The sequence below is a fragment of the Panthera uncia genome, chromosome C2, assembly GCF_023721935.1.
Source record: "Panthera uncia isolate 11264 chromosome C2, Puncia_PCG_1.0, whole genome shotgun sequence".
NCBI lineage: Eukaryota > Metazoa > Chordata > Mammalia > Carnivora > Felidae > Panthera > Panthera uncia.
This window is the reverse complement of record NC_064810.1, coordinates 117,711,286-117,729,967: the sequence shown is the minus strand read 5'-3', so window position 1 is coordinate 117,729,967 and position 18,682 is coordinate 117,711,286. Positions and strand designations below refer to the sequence as shown.

Below are 18,682 nucleotides of genomic sequence, written 5' to 3'. Positions count from 1 at the left end.
CTCATTGTGGTTTTGATTTACATTTCCCTGGTGATTAGTGATGTTGAGCATCTTTTCATGTGTCTGTTGGCAATCTACATGTGTTCTTTGGAAAAATGTCTATTCAGGTCCTCTGCTCATTTTTTAATTAGATTTTTTTTTTGGTGTTGAGTTGTACAAGCTCTTTATATATTTTGAATATTAACCCCTTATTGGATATATTATTTGCAAATATTTTCTTCCATTCCGTAAGTTGCTTTTTTGTTTTGTTGATAGTTTCCTTTGTTGTGCAAAAGCTTTTCATTTTGATATAGTCCCAATAGTTTATTTTTGCTTTTGTTTCCTTTGCCTGAGGAGACGTATCCATAAATATGTTGCTAAGGCCAATATCCAAGAGATTACTGCCTATGTTTTCTGTTAGGAATTTTATGGTTTCAGGTTTCACATTTAGGGCTTTAATTCATTTTGAGTTTATTTTTGTATATGGTGTAAAAAAGTGGTCTCGTTTCATTCTTTTGCATGGAGCTGTCATGTTTTCCCAACATCATTTATTGAAGAAGCAATCTTTTCCCCATTGTATATTCTTACCCCTGGTGTTATCGATTCATTGACAATACAGGCATGGGGTTGTTTCTGGACTCTCTATCCTTTTCCATTGATCTATGTGTCTCGTTTTGTGCCAGTACCATACTATTGTTTACTACTACAGCTTTGTAGAACATCTTATAATCCCAAATTATGATACCTCCAGCTTTGTTCTTCTTTCTCAAGATTGCTTTGGTTATTTGAGGTCTTTTGTGGTTCCATACAAATTTTAGGATTGTTTGTTCTAGTTCTGTGAAAAATGCTATTGGTATTTTCATAGGGATTGCATTGAATCTATAGATTGCTTTGGGTAATATGGACATTTAAACAATATTAATTCCTCTGGTCCATGAGCATGGTGTATCTTTCCATTTGTTTGTGTCATCTTCAATTTCTATCATTAGTGTCTTAAAGTTTTCAGAGTACAGGTAATTCACCTCCTTGATTAAATTTATTTCTAGATGTGTTACTCTTTTTGGTGCAATTGTAAATGGAATTATTTTCTTAATTTTTCCTTCTACTATTTATTATTAGTGTGTATAAACACAACAGATTTCTGTATATTAATTTGGTATCCTGCAACTTTACTGAATTCTTCATTAGTTCTGATAGTTTTTTGTTGGAGTCTTCAGAGTATTCTCTATACAGTATCATGTCATCTGCAAATAATGACAGTTTTACTTATTTCTTACCAATTTGGATGCCTTTTATTTCCATTTCTTGTCTTATGGCTATATAGGGCTAGGAATTCCAGTACTATGTTGAATAAAAGGGGTGAGAGTGGACATCCTTGTCTTGTTCCTGACCTTATAGGGAATGCTTTCAGTTTTTCACTATTGAGTATGATGTTAGCTGTGAGGTTTTCATACATGGCCTTTATTATGTTATTTGTTTCTTCTAAATGCACTTTGTTGAGAGTTTTTATCATGTTGTATTTTGTCAAATGTTTTTTCTGCATCTACTGAGATGGTCATATGGTTTTTATCTTTCTTCTTTTTTTTTATTTAAAAAAATTTTTTTTAATGTTTATTTTTGAGACAGAGAGAGACAGAGCATGAATGGGGGAGGGTCAGAGAGAGAGAGACACAGAATCTGAAACAGGCTCCAGGCTCTGAGCAGTCAGCACAGAGCCCGACCCGGGGCTCGAACTCACGCACCGCGAGATTGTGACCTGAGCCGAAGTCAGACGCTTAACCGGCTGAGCCACCCAGGCGCCCTACCTTTCCTCTTTTTAATGTGATGTATCACACTGATTGATTTGTAAATATTGAACTACCATTACATCCCTACAATAAATCCCTCTTGATCATGGCAAATGATTCTTTTAATATATTGTTGGATTTGATTGCTAATATTTAGTGAGGATTTTTGCATCTATATTCATCAAGGATATTGTCCTGTAGTTTTCTTTTTTTTGTAATGTCTTTTTCTGTTTCTGGTATCAGGGTATTGCTGACCTCATAGAATGAATTTGAGAAGTTTTCCTTCTTCTTGTATTTATTGGAATAGTTTGAGAAGAATAGGTATTAATTCTTCTTTAAATAATTGGTAGAATTCACCTGTGAAGCCGTCTGGTCCTGGACTTTTGTTTGTTGGGAGTTTTTTGATTACTGATTCAATTTTGTTACTAATAACTGTTTTGTTCAAATTTTTCTACGTCTTCATGGTTGAGTTTGCTTCTAGGAATTTAAAGGATAGAGATTCTTAATGGGCTAATTAATGGAGGCATGGGGTACATTGATTACACAGTGCGTCATCTTCAAGGGATTTGTGGGTGCCAGAGAGTTGGGGAGGAAGATTTCTTAATAAGACATATCTGCAGACTGAGAGGAGACTTATGTGCTCATCATAATCTTGAATATCATAGGAAGTTAGCTAGAATTTAAAAATAATAAAAATGTAATAAAATTGTTTATATCTGCATAGTGGGTCTGAGGGCCTTCAGGCCTATAAACCTGTCATTGAATTTAGTATCATTTCAACTTTATGAAGCACTTGATGTTTGCAAAGTGCTTGTACAATTACCAATTATCATAATGTTCATATTCTAAACATTTTAGTTCAGAGAAGGCCTGAAGACTTCAATCTAATAATTAAAAAAAAAAAATGGAAAAATAATTGGTTAAGCTAAAACCTAGGCTTCTGAGCTTGTGCTGCTGAAGCTGTTTCAATGTGGGGCACCTGCTTCTGAACTGGGGTCCCCTCTTCCTTTTGGCACCTGGAGTCTTCAGTGCATGCAGCTAGCCTGGGGCAGCCACTCCTCCTGACAGACACTGGCACGCTGCTTTTGGGAGCTCCAAGCATGGTCTGTGTCCACGTGAAGCGCACCTGCAATCCCAGCACTAGGCACCAGTGCAGGATGTGGGGAGAGGGGTGCTTGCTTTCTGGGAAAGAGCAGTGAGGAAAGGAGAAGCAGTTACCCTCTTTCCTGTTCCTTGTATTAACCACATAATAAATGATTAGAGGTAGACTTGCTTAGGAGCCTGTACATACATACAAGCTGGAAATAAGCTCTGGCCATGTTTACAGTGAACAGGTCAGTGAAACCCAACACACTGGTGGATTTCAAGAAATTCCAAGGAAATGGTTTCAAGAAATATAAAAAGTAATCGTTTGAGGACGTGTCTGTTTCCTTTGGAAAAAGGTTAGCTCTCCCCTGCTGCTTCTCCTACATTTAAAAGCCCATAGCATTGGCTACCACTGGCAAGTAGCTGTCCCAAAAAACTTCTGTCAGAAATTCTCCCATTTCTGACCATGGATTGGTAACTGAAATATGAGAAGCTGAGATGAAAGACTGAGTTGGCTTTTTAAATTAGGAAACATTTAGAGACAAAAAAACCAGACTCTTAAATACATAGAACAAACTAACAAACTGGTGGTTGCCAGAGGGGAGGTGGGTGGGAGGATAGGTGAAATAGATAAATGGGATCAAGAGTACACTTATCTTGATGAGCACTGAGTAATATATCAAATTGTTGAATCATTATATAATACACCTGAAACTAATATAACACTGTATGTTAGTTAAACTTCAATAAGAAAGAGAAATAAATAAAAATGGTTAAAATGGCACATTTTATGTAATGTGTATTTCGCCACAATAAAAAAATTGCCCAAAGAACTTGATAGAAAATGCAAGATGCTTCCAGGAACCTCTTTAAGGTGCAGCATTCACATATCTTATTACCATTGCAGCGTGGAGTTAATTCTTACAATCCCCGGGGGAAAGTACTGAGATGACCAACTGTCCCATTGTGCCTAGGACGGAGGGGCTTCTCAGGAAGCAGGACTTTCAGTGCCAAAACAGGAAACCAGAAAAAAAGTTGGTCACCTTAACAGTAGCCAGCAAAGGCGCATCTTCAAGAAAGACAAGATGGCAAGATTGCTACTGGTGGAGGACAAGGTGAGGTAGTGCGTAGCGAGGCAGTCTTCAGATGGCAAAGCAGGCCCAATCAAGACTTCTTGCACTTACCACAATGGAAATGTTTTTTGTTTTTTTGTTTTTTGCTTTGCACTTTTATCTAAAACTGGATTGCCTTGGCTTCTTTAATTTACCTTTTTGATGACCAGTGGACAATTTGAATAAGGAAACCGTGCGGACCCGGCCTACATAGGGCTGGAGGTGCTGACAAAGAATACGCTGATGGACATAATGCAGAATGCAGAGACTGTCTGTTCTGTAAGCATTCAAGTTAAGCCCCTTGGGTCTTCTGGAGAATAAACAAACAACTGAAATGGCTTCCTCTGATGAGCCACTTGGCTGCTCGAGGGCAGAATCCCCTGATCGACTTTTTTGCTGGCTGCCAGCTACTCAGCATTGTACCCCAAGTATGAAAATCAAAATTTGTGTTCCCAAGTGACTTTTCTTTTGCCTGCTCTACTTCTCTCTCTCACTTTTAAATCCTGTTTGATTTTTTTTTTGCCTTTGTTAGAGGAAATCAGTCTACTATTTCCCCTTACATACAAATCAATAGCTTGTTAATAATTTAAAAAGTAAACCAGAAAATATTTTGGTAGACTCTAACAATTATACCACTGGATCATTTTCGTTAGTGAAACTTAAACACCAATCTCTTACTGAAATAATGTTTATCTTTAAATACATTTGTATTTTGAAACACATCCTCAGTGTTCCAAAGCATCTTTCAAAGAAGAATGAAAACATTCCTGTCCTCATTTTTACCCACATAGGAAACTGGTGGGTGTTTTCATTAGCAACTATCCAGAATCATTTTAATTTTTCTGCTCTCCCCATTGCACCACTTTCCAGATGGCCACGAGTTCTCTTCATTATAATAGACTGGACTGTGTGACTCCATGCTTAAGGTGCTGCATTGGTTTCCTGCACTCATTAGGATAAAATCCATTTTCTTGACCATCACACAGGTGGTTCTGCCCCATCTGTCCACACGGTAACTCTCCAGTTTTGCTTCCCATTGATCCAGTCACACTGAAACTCTCACCATTTTCCAAACACCTCACACCCTGTTTGTGTCTTTGCCTGAGCTGCTTCCATTGCCAGGAAGTGCCTCACACCCTCAGCCCAGCTCCTTACAGTCTTACTTTTTTCCCCCACCCAGTTCAAAAGTTACTCTGTGTGGCTTCCCTGATTCTCCACAGCTGGTTAGTTGGCTATACCAGCTGCTGGCTTCCACAACACTTTGCTCATAACTTTAATATAGTTCTTACTCATTGCTGCTGTCTCCACCTTATTAGGATGCTGGTATCTTGAGGGCAACCAGTATTTCTTACTATCTCACCATTTCTTATTTCGTGACCTCAAAAGAAGCTCGAAGACATACTTACATTTGTTCTTAGAGAAGAAGCATTAAAACTAAATTCAGTTAAGACAATGGAAGAATATTTAAACAAAATACTTATTTTTTTTTTCAGGAGGAATAAATATTAAAACCAAATCTAATTCTGGAAGCATTAAATGTGTAGGTACCCTATCAATGACTGTCACACAGATGAATCAGATTTGTGACAGAAAGGAAACTTCAAGGCCCTTCAGCCTATGATACATTGCTCTACCCTTAGCTACCTGATTTGTTAAACAAAAATATAAAATTAATACTAATAAGAGAGAATTCTGATAAGACAAAGTGTAGGGTATAAGAGTGTCATCCTCTACTTCAAAGGCTGAAAGCACTGTTCTCTGGAGACTACCTCCTTTCTCGTCTTTCTTCCAATTCTGTGCCTTGCAGGCAGATCCATTCAGGCTCCTTTCGGCTACGCATGCCACACCTACACGAGTTCTCCACAGCATTCCCTTTGCCCAGTATGCTCTTCCTCCCTTCCCATTGTTTCATTTCATGTTAGGAAATCCCAATTCCCCACAGACTCTTTGCCACATGATTAAAAGAACAGTATTTGTTTCTCCAACAATCTCTTCATCCTCTAACCACCAGGACACTGATCTCTTTGCCCACTTTTATTTATGAGTTGATTTGACGTACGTCGAGAATCTGTCATCATCATCTACCTGGGGAAGTGAACTTTAATTAGGCAGGGCCATGTCTGCCCACATGCGTTGTGTTGTGTCTATCACAACTTCACACGCAGACAAGGGCTGAATAGTGTGGTCCCCAGAACAGACCCGGTCTCTGTCTCCCTGTCAGGTGAGAATATGTGAGGCTGGTGGCAATGGCTCATGCTAATAATGTGTTTCTGGTAGCTCATGAATGTGTTGGCAGCCTGTAAATGCGTTGGCTCCTACAGTTGAGAAGGAGTGAGCAAGTAACAGTTGAAGAAAATTTAAGCAAAATACTCTTTCCCATAGGGAAGAAATATTAAACCTAAATTCAAATCTGGCAACATTAAGGTAATACATATACTTTTGTCAGTCTCAACATTTTTCCTTCTTCTTTTTTTTCCAAATAAAATGATTCAATGCTGACCCAGAAATCTTCAAATATAACATCTTATAGCTAATGACAAAACACCACCTGAAAGGTGCAATTGAAAGATTTTCTTTATCATGAGAAGGTACAAGAGGAATAATTATCATCAAAGGCTTGTATTGCTTTCATTGTGGAACAGCAAAATTGCTGCCCTTCTCTATCAAGTCAAAATTGTTATCTATGGTGTAATTTCCAGAAAAATAACTATGGGACGATGGACTATAACTTAGAAAAATCATAAATGAAGCAATTGCATGTGCAGAACAGAGAACACAAGGAAACTGCCTAACACCACTATATCCATTGACTCAAGATCAAATAAGAAGAATTTTATATGATTTATAGTGTAAGTGGAAGCTTTCGTTTATGTGGCAACTGAAGACTTTCCTATGGTAGTAAAATATGGCTGTTGCAACTGAAACTTGCAAGCATACAAAATAATGGATACTTTGGTCACTCAGAGATAATAAATGATGGTGAATATGAAGCAATTACATGACGTCTCCATTTAAGGGATGTAGCCATCAACAGGTAGTCATGATAATATAATGAAGCTAACATTATTAAGTACTTATCTAAGTGCTTTGTGTTAACTCATTTAATTCCCAAAACAATCCTTGGAGGTGGGAACTTCCAGTATTTCCATTTTGCAATTTAGAGACTGGGCACGGAGATGGTGCCCAGTCTTTCCCAAATTTACACAGCTAGTAAGCAGACAGGTTACAACAGCAAATCAATATATCCTGATCTGTGAGCCAGACTTTCCTCAATTTGATAAAAACCAAGAGTGGAATGTCTAAGTGTATCTTTCTTTATACCACAGTCATGTTCCTGCAAAGACATCTGTAAATCAGAAATTTAAAAACAGAGCCAGAGTAGAATGTAAACTTTGTGAGAATTTGTCAGTGGCTGTGTTCCTAGTGCCAGGATAGTGCCTGAGTCATGGTAGGCTCTTGGTAAACATGTAACAAGTAAGTGAATAAACAGCGAAATGAGGAGAATCTAATAGGGTACTTTGCAATGAGAAAGTGTTCAATAGATTTGTTTTTAATGGGATTTAAAGGAATTTACTTTATGAATTCATTCGAGAAGAGGAGTCTGATTTTTTATATGCATAAATCCAGATTTTCATATCATTTGCTTAAAGATGAAATGGGAAAGCATTTTCATTTAATAGAATATTCTTAAAATTTTTATAGAAGGCAAAAAAAAAATCAAGGATGTCAAAATTCTTGTAGAGTCCTAAGATTATTGTAGAAAGCTCAGTTATCATCTCAGGACCTATAACTTTTCACATTCACGGTGGGAGATCCAACATTTTCAGCCAACAATTCACAAAGTCATACTTGTAGTCACTTCTCAGGCCTCCAGAAGAGTTTTTAGTCCAACTATGGAATACTGCAACGTATTTAGGCTATAGAATCTTGAGAAACCTGCACCCACTTAACTGTCTTAATCATGTTTTGGCTCTGAGAGGTAAATGAAAAAGTTTCCAGTAGTAAAGAAAAAAAACCAAAATCAAAACTAATAACTCACCAACTTTTCTCATAGATTTAGCCAAAATAGAGGACAGTAATGAGAATACCCATTATATGGAATAAGAAATCATGGAAGCCCTAAGTCAGGACCTGGACAAAAGACAGTCTGTGTTTCCATCCAGGTACCATTAACATTCCCCTACATTGGTTCTTACCAACAAGTTGTGGGAACACAAGGGCCCAGTAACCTAGTGGTTTTTTATTTATTTATTTTTTATCTATTTTTTAGTAAATTTTAATTTCATTTCACTTAGGTGCTATATCAAGGGCTATCTACAAGATCTTTCTACACCAGCACCTATGAGGACAAGGTTGACCAAAGTCAAGCTGAATACCCAATGAATTACCCACCTGGATAAGAGTGGTAGCTGCCCTGCTGCCTGGTGCCAGCTTAGCTCCTCCCTACATCCAGCTTCTCAGGGGCAAACAGTTACAATGTCCCGTGTACCATATGCAGAGACAGTCTTTACAAAGCTGATTACTATATTTCCAATATTTCAAAATCCACTTTCCGAAACCACTTACGGAGTCACCTGTTTCCATTTTGCAAAGTTAAGGTTATAAATAATTTTAATTTATGGCTTTTCCAGAGAGGTCTCTCCTTCCCCACTCCTCCATTAAACTCTGGAGATGCCAGGGTCTCTCTTTACTATGCTAAGGACCACCTGCCATTTGAAAGGGTCCTCAGAACCTAGCATATTGCCTGGCGCATAGTAGGCACTAAATAAAATTGAATGAAAGATATCTTCCTTATATCCTCTGCCTGCAAACTAGTGAAGCTTTTGATGAGCCACCAAAGAGGCTATCATATACAACTGCCAATTGTATGCCAGACACACTTGCAAACAATAATGTCACACATATATTTACGCTACCAAAACTCAGTGGATGGACCACCAGAGCCAGGACCCTTGGATTCCTTAGGTGGACACAGCCTGCTCTTTGTTGATTATGAATGCTGGCTCCAAGTCCGTCAGTAACCTTGGATATGCTTTTTCTCTCCTTTGGGCTCTGTTGCCTCATTTATAAAATGGGGATCATAGAGCTAACATTCCTTGCTCCTCTGAGAATTTTTTGTGAAGTAAACTCAAGTCATTCACAAGGCCACAGTACTACCCCAATAAATAATTCATGGATGCTTCTGCTAGTCAGAATAAGTAAAACTGCAATGCAGTGATCATCATTTAAAATGGAAATTGCTGCTCACAATATTCATACCTACGATTTAAAATAAGTACGACTGTGTGGGATATAATGAATCCTGTCAGGTTTTAGGAGGGGAAGGGTTTTTTTTCTCCCTCCTTTTTTTTTGTTAAGACTATAATGCAATTATATTTAAATCCATTAAATACTTGGTTCCAAGTGTCATTTTGGATGATCCTGAGGTTTGCCTTTACTTTCCTGGAATGCAGCCCCAGCCTGTCACACTTCAGTAGAGGAGGGGGTCTGGTATCTGCCACTTCTCTTGCCAGACTCTTTAATGGGAAACTCAAGAGCTGCAGCTTCCACACGTCTGCCGTGGGCCTTTCATTTTGTTGGTAATACCTCAGTGCACTCTTCATTCCAAACCAGTGATGGGAAGGAAGTCTCCATCCATGTTGTTTTCTGTCATTCTGTTACTGTGTCAACTTGCCAATCCATTGTTATCTTTGCACTTTCTTACATTTATGTAAAAGGTTGGCAACCACATAATAACTCCTTATTTTCAGCTGATGTCGATATACAGGAAGTGCTAAAAATGATTTTGGCTGCCCTTTTTACTTTGGAAAAGGTCATTCTTATCCTGTGTCATTCACAATTGTAAAACTAATATATACACATGCTTAAGCACTAAAATACACATATCTCTTAAGGAGAGACATGATAAATGATAGAATGGAAAGAGACTGTAGGAAACAGACAGTTGAACAGGATCATTAGTCACCTATGAATAAGGCAACCTAAGATTCCCACTCCGGCTGTAACACTGTGGATCTGAGCAAATCATTTTACCCGATGCCTTAAAGATATGAATAAGGGGGTATTACTTTCTGTTTCTAACCTCCTTGTTATAAGAGATCGTTAGTGAGGATGATAGATGGCTCTAAAATTTTGAGCTCTGTAATCTAATACTAAAATCCACACACAATAGGTGAGATAAGATGTATTCAAAGTTACCCAGACAGAGAGTGGGTTCTAAGCTTGATCCAGGCTTGCGTGTAGCAGATGAGGTGTACTAATTAAGCCTAAGGAAGGATGAACCAACGATAGGAAGGAGGTCAGTGAGGAAACAAAGATCCATGTCTGCTGTGGTGGCTGTCCCTGCTTGGGGAGAGGGACACTGAGTCTTGGGGGTGTAGATGTTGTTTGGATACCAAATGGAAGTCTGGGTGAAAACCCAAAATTATCTATTCTGCCTTGCCCTGGTTTCAAACTCAGCAACCTACAAATAACTATTTGGGGGCGCCTGGGTGGCTCAGTTGGTTAAGTGTCTGACTTTGGCTCAGGTCATGATCTTGTGGTCCATGGGTTTGAGCCCCATGTCGGGCTCTGTGTTGACAGCTTGGAGCCTGGAGCCTGCTTTGGATTCTGTGTCTCCCTTTCTCTCTACTCGTCCCCCACTCACACTCTGTCTCTCTGTCTCTCTCTCAAAAATAAATATTAAAAAAATAATAATTATTTGGATTTTCCTGCTACATCAATGTCTGTCTAGAATGAAGATGCCCTGAATAGAAAATACTGCTTGCTTGCTTGCTTTATTCATTCATTCATTTATTCATTCATTCCATAAATATTTACTGAGTGTCCACTATGTGGTAGGCACTGTTTTATGCCCTGAGAACACACTAGTGAGTAAGAACAGACCCAAATATACCTGTTTCAAGAAAGCACATAACCTGGTTGGAGGAGACTATTGAAACAAATGAATAAAATACATACTGTGTCAGATGGTGATAAGTGTTACGGTGAAAAATGAAACAAATAAGGGATGACGGAGTGCTCCTGTTGGGATTGCTAATTTAAATATGGAGCCAGAAAGTCTCACTGACAATTTGAATGAAAGAGTGAAGGAGGGAAGCATATGAATGTCTGAGGGAAGAGTCAGTGCAAAGGCCTGGGAGCAGGAATGTGCTCGATGCATCTCAGGAAGGCCAGAGTGGCTGGAGCATAGTGAGCCAGGGAGCAAGAGTAAGAGGTGGGTCCAGAGGGCCACTAGAAACCAGATTGTGACTTGAACCTTTCCACAGCTGGGAAAGGACATTTCTCCCCATGAGGATACAGATCATGACTTAGCAATTTGGTGTCTGGCTCTTGTATCTCCTTTGAACTTGGCTAAGGTGCATCCATTTCTATGAACCTAAACCATTCTTGGAGTTTTTGGCATATTTAACGTTCTGCCCCTGAAAAGTTGAAGACCTGACCCAGAAACCGGGGGACTCCTTTATGGTGCTGTTCTTAGGGTGACCAATCAAGATTCCTAACTTTATCATCGCATGTATCTTCAACAGGTATTTGAGATGTGAGCTCTGTACTACATCATGTATTCATCACTTTAATAGTGACTTAATGAACATATTTAGATGGGGTTTTACATGTAAAGTGAGGGATCTAATGGATACAGAGTTGTCAATGAGAAAGTTCACATAAGTATATTGATGGACCTGATGGTGAGAGATCTGGGCTTGAATCATGGAACCAACACTACCTATGGAAGCTTAACAAAGTTTTTTTAAGTTCTCTGAGACTTTGTTTCTTCCACTTCCAAAAGGGTGGTTGTAAGAATGAAATAAAATGAAATGGGTGGTTAGGAGGATTAAATGAAATAATGTACACACTGGCAAATCATCTGTGGTCAGTAACATCCTTTCCTTTTTCATCTCCCCCTTCTCAAATTCTCCTTTGCACTGCGTGATTCAGAATTGCTGCCCACCTTGAATCACAAAGAAATCTTAATTACCCATCAATTTTGGCACCATAGGCTTCCAATAACGCTCTTGAACAAAGGAGCCCAGGTTGTTTCAGTGAAGGCCAACACAATCAGCAATCCATTTGGTTTGCACCATACTCTCTAGACCCTTCCAACCTCCTACAGAGCTGTGGAGGTGGAATGGTATTATAAATGTAAGGCACCCAACACAATGTTTGGCCATTATTTGTCCTCACTCAATGTTAATTTTTATTATTTTTATTCCCCTGTAGTTTTTTTTGGAAAATGTTATGGAAATGTATATGTGTATGAATTATGCTATGAAAAAGTAAAAAAAGAAAACAAAACTATGAGCAACTGGGGCTTGTTTTACTGATACCAATAGTACATTAAGAGGGTCTTTCTAGGGTCTGAATTATGGGTATAAATTGAATGTGAATTGAGTACTGTGATGCTTGGTTTTATTTACTACCCCAAAATTGGTTTTTCTACTACCCAATTATTCAGTGGATATGGGTCACTATCTCAGTCACCGATCAGTTGACTTTAAGGAGATAATCCTCAGTAATGTGAGTGAGCCTCATGTAGACAGTTGGATGACCATAAGAGCAAAACTGAGGCTTCCTTAAGGAACAAAGAATTCTGCCTTAAGACTGCACCATTAGCTCCCACCGGAGAGTTTCCAGACTGAGAGCCTGCCCTACAAATTTTAGACTTGCATCCCCCACATTCACAGTAGCCAATTCCTTGACATAAATCTATGTATGTGTGTGTGTGTGTGTGTGTGTGTGTGTATGTATGTGTATGTGTGTATGTATATGTTTGTATATATTTATATGTATGTGTATGTACATATATATCTATGCATGTGTGTGTGTGCGCGCACATGTGTGTATACTCCTATCGGTTCTGTTTCTGTCTCTCTGGAGAGTCCTGATACAGGTGCATATGAAGGCTTATTTATTCTTCTTTTCCTTTTATCAGTAATTCTTTATGATACCTAATTTGCATGATGCAATTTTACTGAAATGAAACTCGAGCAACTCTAAACTGCATAGTCAGTTTCTTTCAGCCTGTCAACAATTTCTTTTTGGCCTAGGCCAGGCCACTTGACCCTGGGGTGGGGGATCATCCCTACACTGATGGTGGCTGGCACAGCCTACCTATGAGATTTAAAGGGCACATCACCTGTGTTATAGGTGAAAAGCAGAAAAAACATAAATGCCAGGTGGATGATTTGTTTCGGAAATACAGATGTCTCAAGAGGTCACGAGGTGGAAACTGGTTGGTTTGCTACTCTCTGGGTATGAATTCAGAGCATAACTAGGATATAAAAACTTTGTTGTCTAAGTGAAAATACATTTGTGCAGTGGTGGTAGCACTGCAATTTGTAGAATGAATGCACAGGAGGACATATTACCATGAGAAGAGATGCTACTGACAGGGTAAATCTGCTTTCAGTTTTTGCAAGTCTGTCCGCAATCATATGGAAATAAACCCCTGGTGAAAAGTGAGATAAAAACTGTGACGTCATCTGAATTTAGTGTCACCGCTCCAAGCTAAAATTTTGGGTGAGTCTCTGCTTTCATTTCTGGTCTCCAAGTTATTTTTCCCACTTTACTCCTTTTCTTCATTATAAAGCATTCCTCACAGCACTGTCAGAATTTGAACAAAAACATCTTATATCTCATTTCCGATTTGTCATTTTGTGTTATTATGATTTATAATAAGACATATATATATATAGCCTTTAAGAATTTATATATAAGACATATATATGTCTTATATATACGAAGAATTTCATATATATAAGACAAATTCATATAAGAATTTATAATAAGACATATATATATTTGGCCTTTAAGAATTTCCTAAGTGATTACAGCAACAATGGTATCCTTTGTTATGTTAATGAGGTGGCATTTGGACCCCACATAAGGATGGGGGCTGCTTGCCAGGAGAACCAATCTGTGATCTGAGGGCTGGATATTTCAGTTTCCCTCTCCTTCACCTCTGGGGGGCGGGGAGAGGGGCTAGAGATGGAGTTCAATCACCAATGGCCAGTGATTTGATCAGTCATGCCTATATAATGAAGCCTCCATAAACACCCAAAGGACAGGGTTCAGAGAGCTTCTGGGTTGGTGAACATGTGGGGATTTGGGGAAAGTGGTGCACTTTGAGAGGGCATGAAAGCTAGGTAACCTTTCCCACATACCTTGCCCTCTGCATCTCTTATCCTTTTATAATAAACTGGTGATACTTACTAGCTAGTAAAATGTTTCTCTAAGTTCCATGAGCCACTCCAGCAAATTAGTTGAACCCAAGGAGGAGGTCATGGGAACCTCCAATCTGTAGCCAGTGAGTCAGAGGCATGACTTGAAAATTGGGTCCAGGAACCCAAAAAGACATTTTCTTACTTTATACGTTTCATAATCAAGCAGCCTTTTGTGTATTCTTTAGTCAAATTTTTATAACTTCCTAAAAATTTGGTTATCAGATACTGTAAGCAATGGCAGGGGAAAACTGTATTTCCAGATGAGAAATCAACCTGGAACATAAACCCGCATAACTTGCTAAGAACCAGCTTGCCTGAGAGAGACCAGGAAGGCTTTACGTAGTTAATGAGATTCCAGAACCTCCAAGAGGAAGTTAATGGCCAAGACGAGTGCTTTTAAAGTGGTGGAAACCTACACTGTCCATAAAGGCTCAAGATTGATCAAGGCAAGGTATCTGTCCCGAGAGAGAAGGGCTGTGGGAAAACAAAACTGTAGGCTCAAAAAACCTCTACTTTGCACATGTCCATTTTGTAATTCTTGGAATGTTCTACTTTTGCAGAATTGCTTTTTAAAATCTCACCTGTTTTACTTTTGCTTATATCTGCAATCTTCAATTGGCTTCTCTTCATTCTTACATAATTTTTTTTCTTACATAGCCATTCCTCCAATTTGCCTTCCTTCCCTCCCTGCTGTGAATTTCCTGTATTTCTTTTGCCTCCTCTCCCATTTCCATTTTACCTCTTCTGCACCTTACTCTTTGAATTTCTTTTGGCTGTTCTTAATTCTTCCTCCTCTCCCACTGATCTGTTGTGGTTTTAATCATTGCTTAGGCGCTTTAAAATCACCCAGTGACTGACATTTTCTCCCTGAAAGGAGAAGGATTTGTGACTGTGGAAAACTAACTACAAAGAGCCAACACATTCAATTTTCAGCGCAGTTCTTTCCTTTCTTCCGTGGTGCTTTTGCTTGGGATTAGAGATGGACCACTTACTGCAATTCACAATGGCAAAGCCCTTCAGGCCTCACTTCTCAGCCCTGTCAGTCACAAGGCAAGGTGTATTGGAGCCACTATGTTTACACTGATTGGTAGAATGTTAAAATTGGCCTTCATGAAGAAAAGCTTACTCAAATCTGCCTGGAAAACAAACTTTTCCATTATTTTATAATGTGATCAGACTCATTCTTCCTCTCAGACCACTCGTTCTCTTTGCCCCCTGCCCCACCCCATGTTTTTGCCTCATGAAACAAGAGCACACAAATGGGTTTCTGGGAGAAGGGTGAAGGATTTTTGTTGTTACTCTGGCCAACTGACAAGAAGTAAGATCTTTGCAAAGGGAAGAAAGTAAAATTAGTTCAACAGATCAGTCCTCAGGACTATACGATTTTATCATCTGGCATTTAGGGAAATATTAGGTTGCCACGAATACACTAAATTCGTTTGACTCTGAGAGATTTCACTTCAGCTCTTTGTAACACTTAAGTATAGACTAATTCAGCTTTTCACTTTTAGATAAATTTGGTCGTGAATTCACTTTACCTTTCTGTGTTTCTTGAAGAGCAGGAACATATATCTCAACGACTAAGTGCTTGAAGTTAATGTCTGGCAGGCAGCAGGATCTGGGAGATCATCATTATCAAAGGATACTTGTGGTCAAAGCTGTACCACATTCTGAAGAGCCAAGCACTCTCTGTTTTGGTTGTGTTTTTATCCAAGTTATTTGCTTCCTGGAGAAAGACAATAGAAAAAGGTATAGGATAAATAATCAATATAAAATATTGACATATACGATCAACATTAATATAGAATATATTCATATATTTTCACTATAAAAATACATGTCAAACAAATTTAACCACATTAAAATTTTTTTCTGGGTTGTGAGCATTTTTTAAAAATATTTTTAATTTTATTTTTTGAGAGAGCACAAGCAGGGGAGGGGCAGAGAGAGAGTGAGACACAGAATCAAAAGCAAGCTCCACGATCTGAGCTGTCAACACAGATTCTGATGCAGGGCTTGAACACAGGAACGTGAGATCATGACCTGAGCTGAAGTCAGATACTCAACCAACTGAGCCACCCAGGGGCCCCTGGGCTATAGGCGTTTTTATCTAAATGGTGAAACAGCTGCCAAGCAAATGAGCTCATAGATCTTGCCATGTGGATGACACTCTTGTGGCATAATTCAACATTTACTTTTCCTCGTAATCCCTACTTTATTAAACATCTAAGAAATGCCACTTTTTTGACATCAATAAAAGTGATATTTCTGTCAGATTGCTGTTGTGTGATTTTTCCAGTTTACTTCTGTCAAATTTGGATGGTATTTATTTATGACTTACCAAAAGGTCAAGTCTAAAGGGATGATAACAATCTAATAATTGTTAAGCTAGTTTTCATTCATTTTCTTTTTGATCATTACCAAATGCTATGGTTAATTTTTGATATCTTTCTATTTTGATTTTAAGAGTTTTGAAGTACATATTCCTTATAGAAAGCCTGTAATAATCGAATGTGCTTGTCTATTTTTTTTTTTTTTTTCAAAATGGTCAAAGTGGGAGGGAAGAAGATAAGGAATTAAAAAGGGAAAGCATTTGGCCTTTCAGACAGCCATGGTCAACCCCACCAAGTTCTTCGACATTGCCGTCGACATTAGCATCTCCTTCTAGTTGTTTACAGACAAAGTTCCAAAGACAGTAGAAAACTTTCATGCTCTGGGGAGAAAGGGATTGGGGAGAAAGGATTTGGTTATAAATGTTCCTGCTTCTACAGGATTCTTTCAGGATTTATGTGCCAGGTGACCTGACTTCATAATCCATAATGGCAAATCCATCTATGGGGAGAAATTTGATGATGAGAATTTCATCCTGAAGCACATGGGTCCTGGCATTTTGTCCATGTCAAATGCTGGACCCAACACAAACAGTTCCCAGTTTTTCATCTGCACTGCCAAGACTGAGTGGTTGGATGTTCGGCATGTGGTCTTTGGCAAAGTGAAAGAAGGCATGAATATTGTGGAAGTATGGATTGCTTTGGGTTCAGGAACGGCAAGACCAGCAAGATCACCATTGCTGACTATGGACAAATAAATTTGACTTGTGTTTTATCTTAACTACCAGACTATTCCTTCTGAGGCTCAGGAGGGCCCCCCTTTACCCCCATTTGCTCAAAATATCCTATAATCTTTGTGCTCTCACTGAAGTTCATGAGTTCCATACTTTCCTTACTCTCCTCCAAGTCTAGCTCAAATGCAGAGGTAAGTTTATGATTATGAAATAAAAACTAAACAACAAAAAAGAAAAAAAGAAGAGAAAGCATTTGATGGGTGTTTATGTGAGACTAGAGGATGAAGTGTGAGAAAAAGGAAAGAAGGTAAAAAATGTGAACCTTAGAGACAGATGATAATGAATATTGCAGTGTGGTAGGAAGGAGATTCAGTGGCATTTTTACTGCTTTTGTGTATCCGATTTTGCATATTAAGAAAAGAGATTTATTTCTAGGCTTCAATCTGTTGTAACTTTCTCCATCAATAAAAGCATTTATATATCTTGACATGGACTTTATTGCTTTGTTCCATTGCTTTGTTCGGACCCACAGTTTTAATCCCCAAATTGTAACATTTGTTCACAGTCCAGTAACGATGTGAATATTCTCAAGAAATGATGATGTGTGGAAGACAATTGCAACCCACGGGCTGTTCCAAAGTCAGCCCATAGATGAACCCAAGTAGATTTGCTTTCATTTATTTTATTTACTTTTTTCCCCATTCCCAGACAGTTCCACTGATAGTGAATGATAAAGAGCTGTGTTCTGCTCTCTGAAACATGTGTAGCAGCAGATGCTATAGTTCCACCCCCACAAATAAAATGGGAATACAAGAAAGCAAAATGTGGTCCATTTCTAGTTCATATCTTTTGTCTAAAATGGTTGAAGCAGAGACTCACAATAAAATTAAAACCCAATCTGGCAGCAAACCTTGTATAAATTCTTGAATGGTGTTCCCTAGAATGCCACTGTCCTACATGGTGCTGATGGAAATTTTGTGTTAATTGTTTAGGACAAGACAGGTCTGATAGTGTTGGAAAGGTCTCTTATATACGGACTTCTCAGAGGCTTTCATTTATAAATGAGCATTGTAAAATCTTCAAGAGGGAAGTGTTTCTCAAACTTGGAACCGTAGAACCCATTCATCATTCCCAAGCCCCACGGTGAAACATCTATGACCTTTTCAGGGACATTAGGTTTAAAAAATCTGTTTTCTTATAAACCTGAGTTCCATGCCTTGTTATCTAGAGTTAGACTTTATTCATCATATCCCCCTCAAAAGGAAACCAATGTCAATTTAATTTCTGTCCTTCCCCTGAGTCTTTCTATAGCCGTTTCTATCTCAACAAAGGTGTCAGATTTGCAAAATCACAGCTGCACATAGTGTTTTCTTTATTATTTTGTAACATCTGCAAACTGTTTCTGAGTCACCTCAGCTGTGCTCCAACAGG

General features: G+C 38.6%; 1 protein-coding gene across 2 annotated transcripts in view; it reads right to left on the bottom strand.

Moving 5' to 3' along the window:
* SLC9A9 (solute carrier family 9 member A9) overlaps nucleotides 1–18,682 on the bottom strand; it is a 573,025-nt gene that overhangs the window by 87,195 nt on the left and 467,148 nt on the right. For both annotated transcript variants that reach the window (XM_049629746.1, XM_049629747.1), the window contains one exon: nucleotides 15,834–15,909. In XM_049629746.1, coding sequence (XP_049485703.1) covers nucleotides 15,834–15,909 — 76 coding nt within the window. The remainder of the gene's footprint in view (nucleotides 1–15,833; nucleotides 15,910–18,682) is intronic.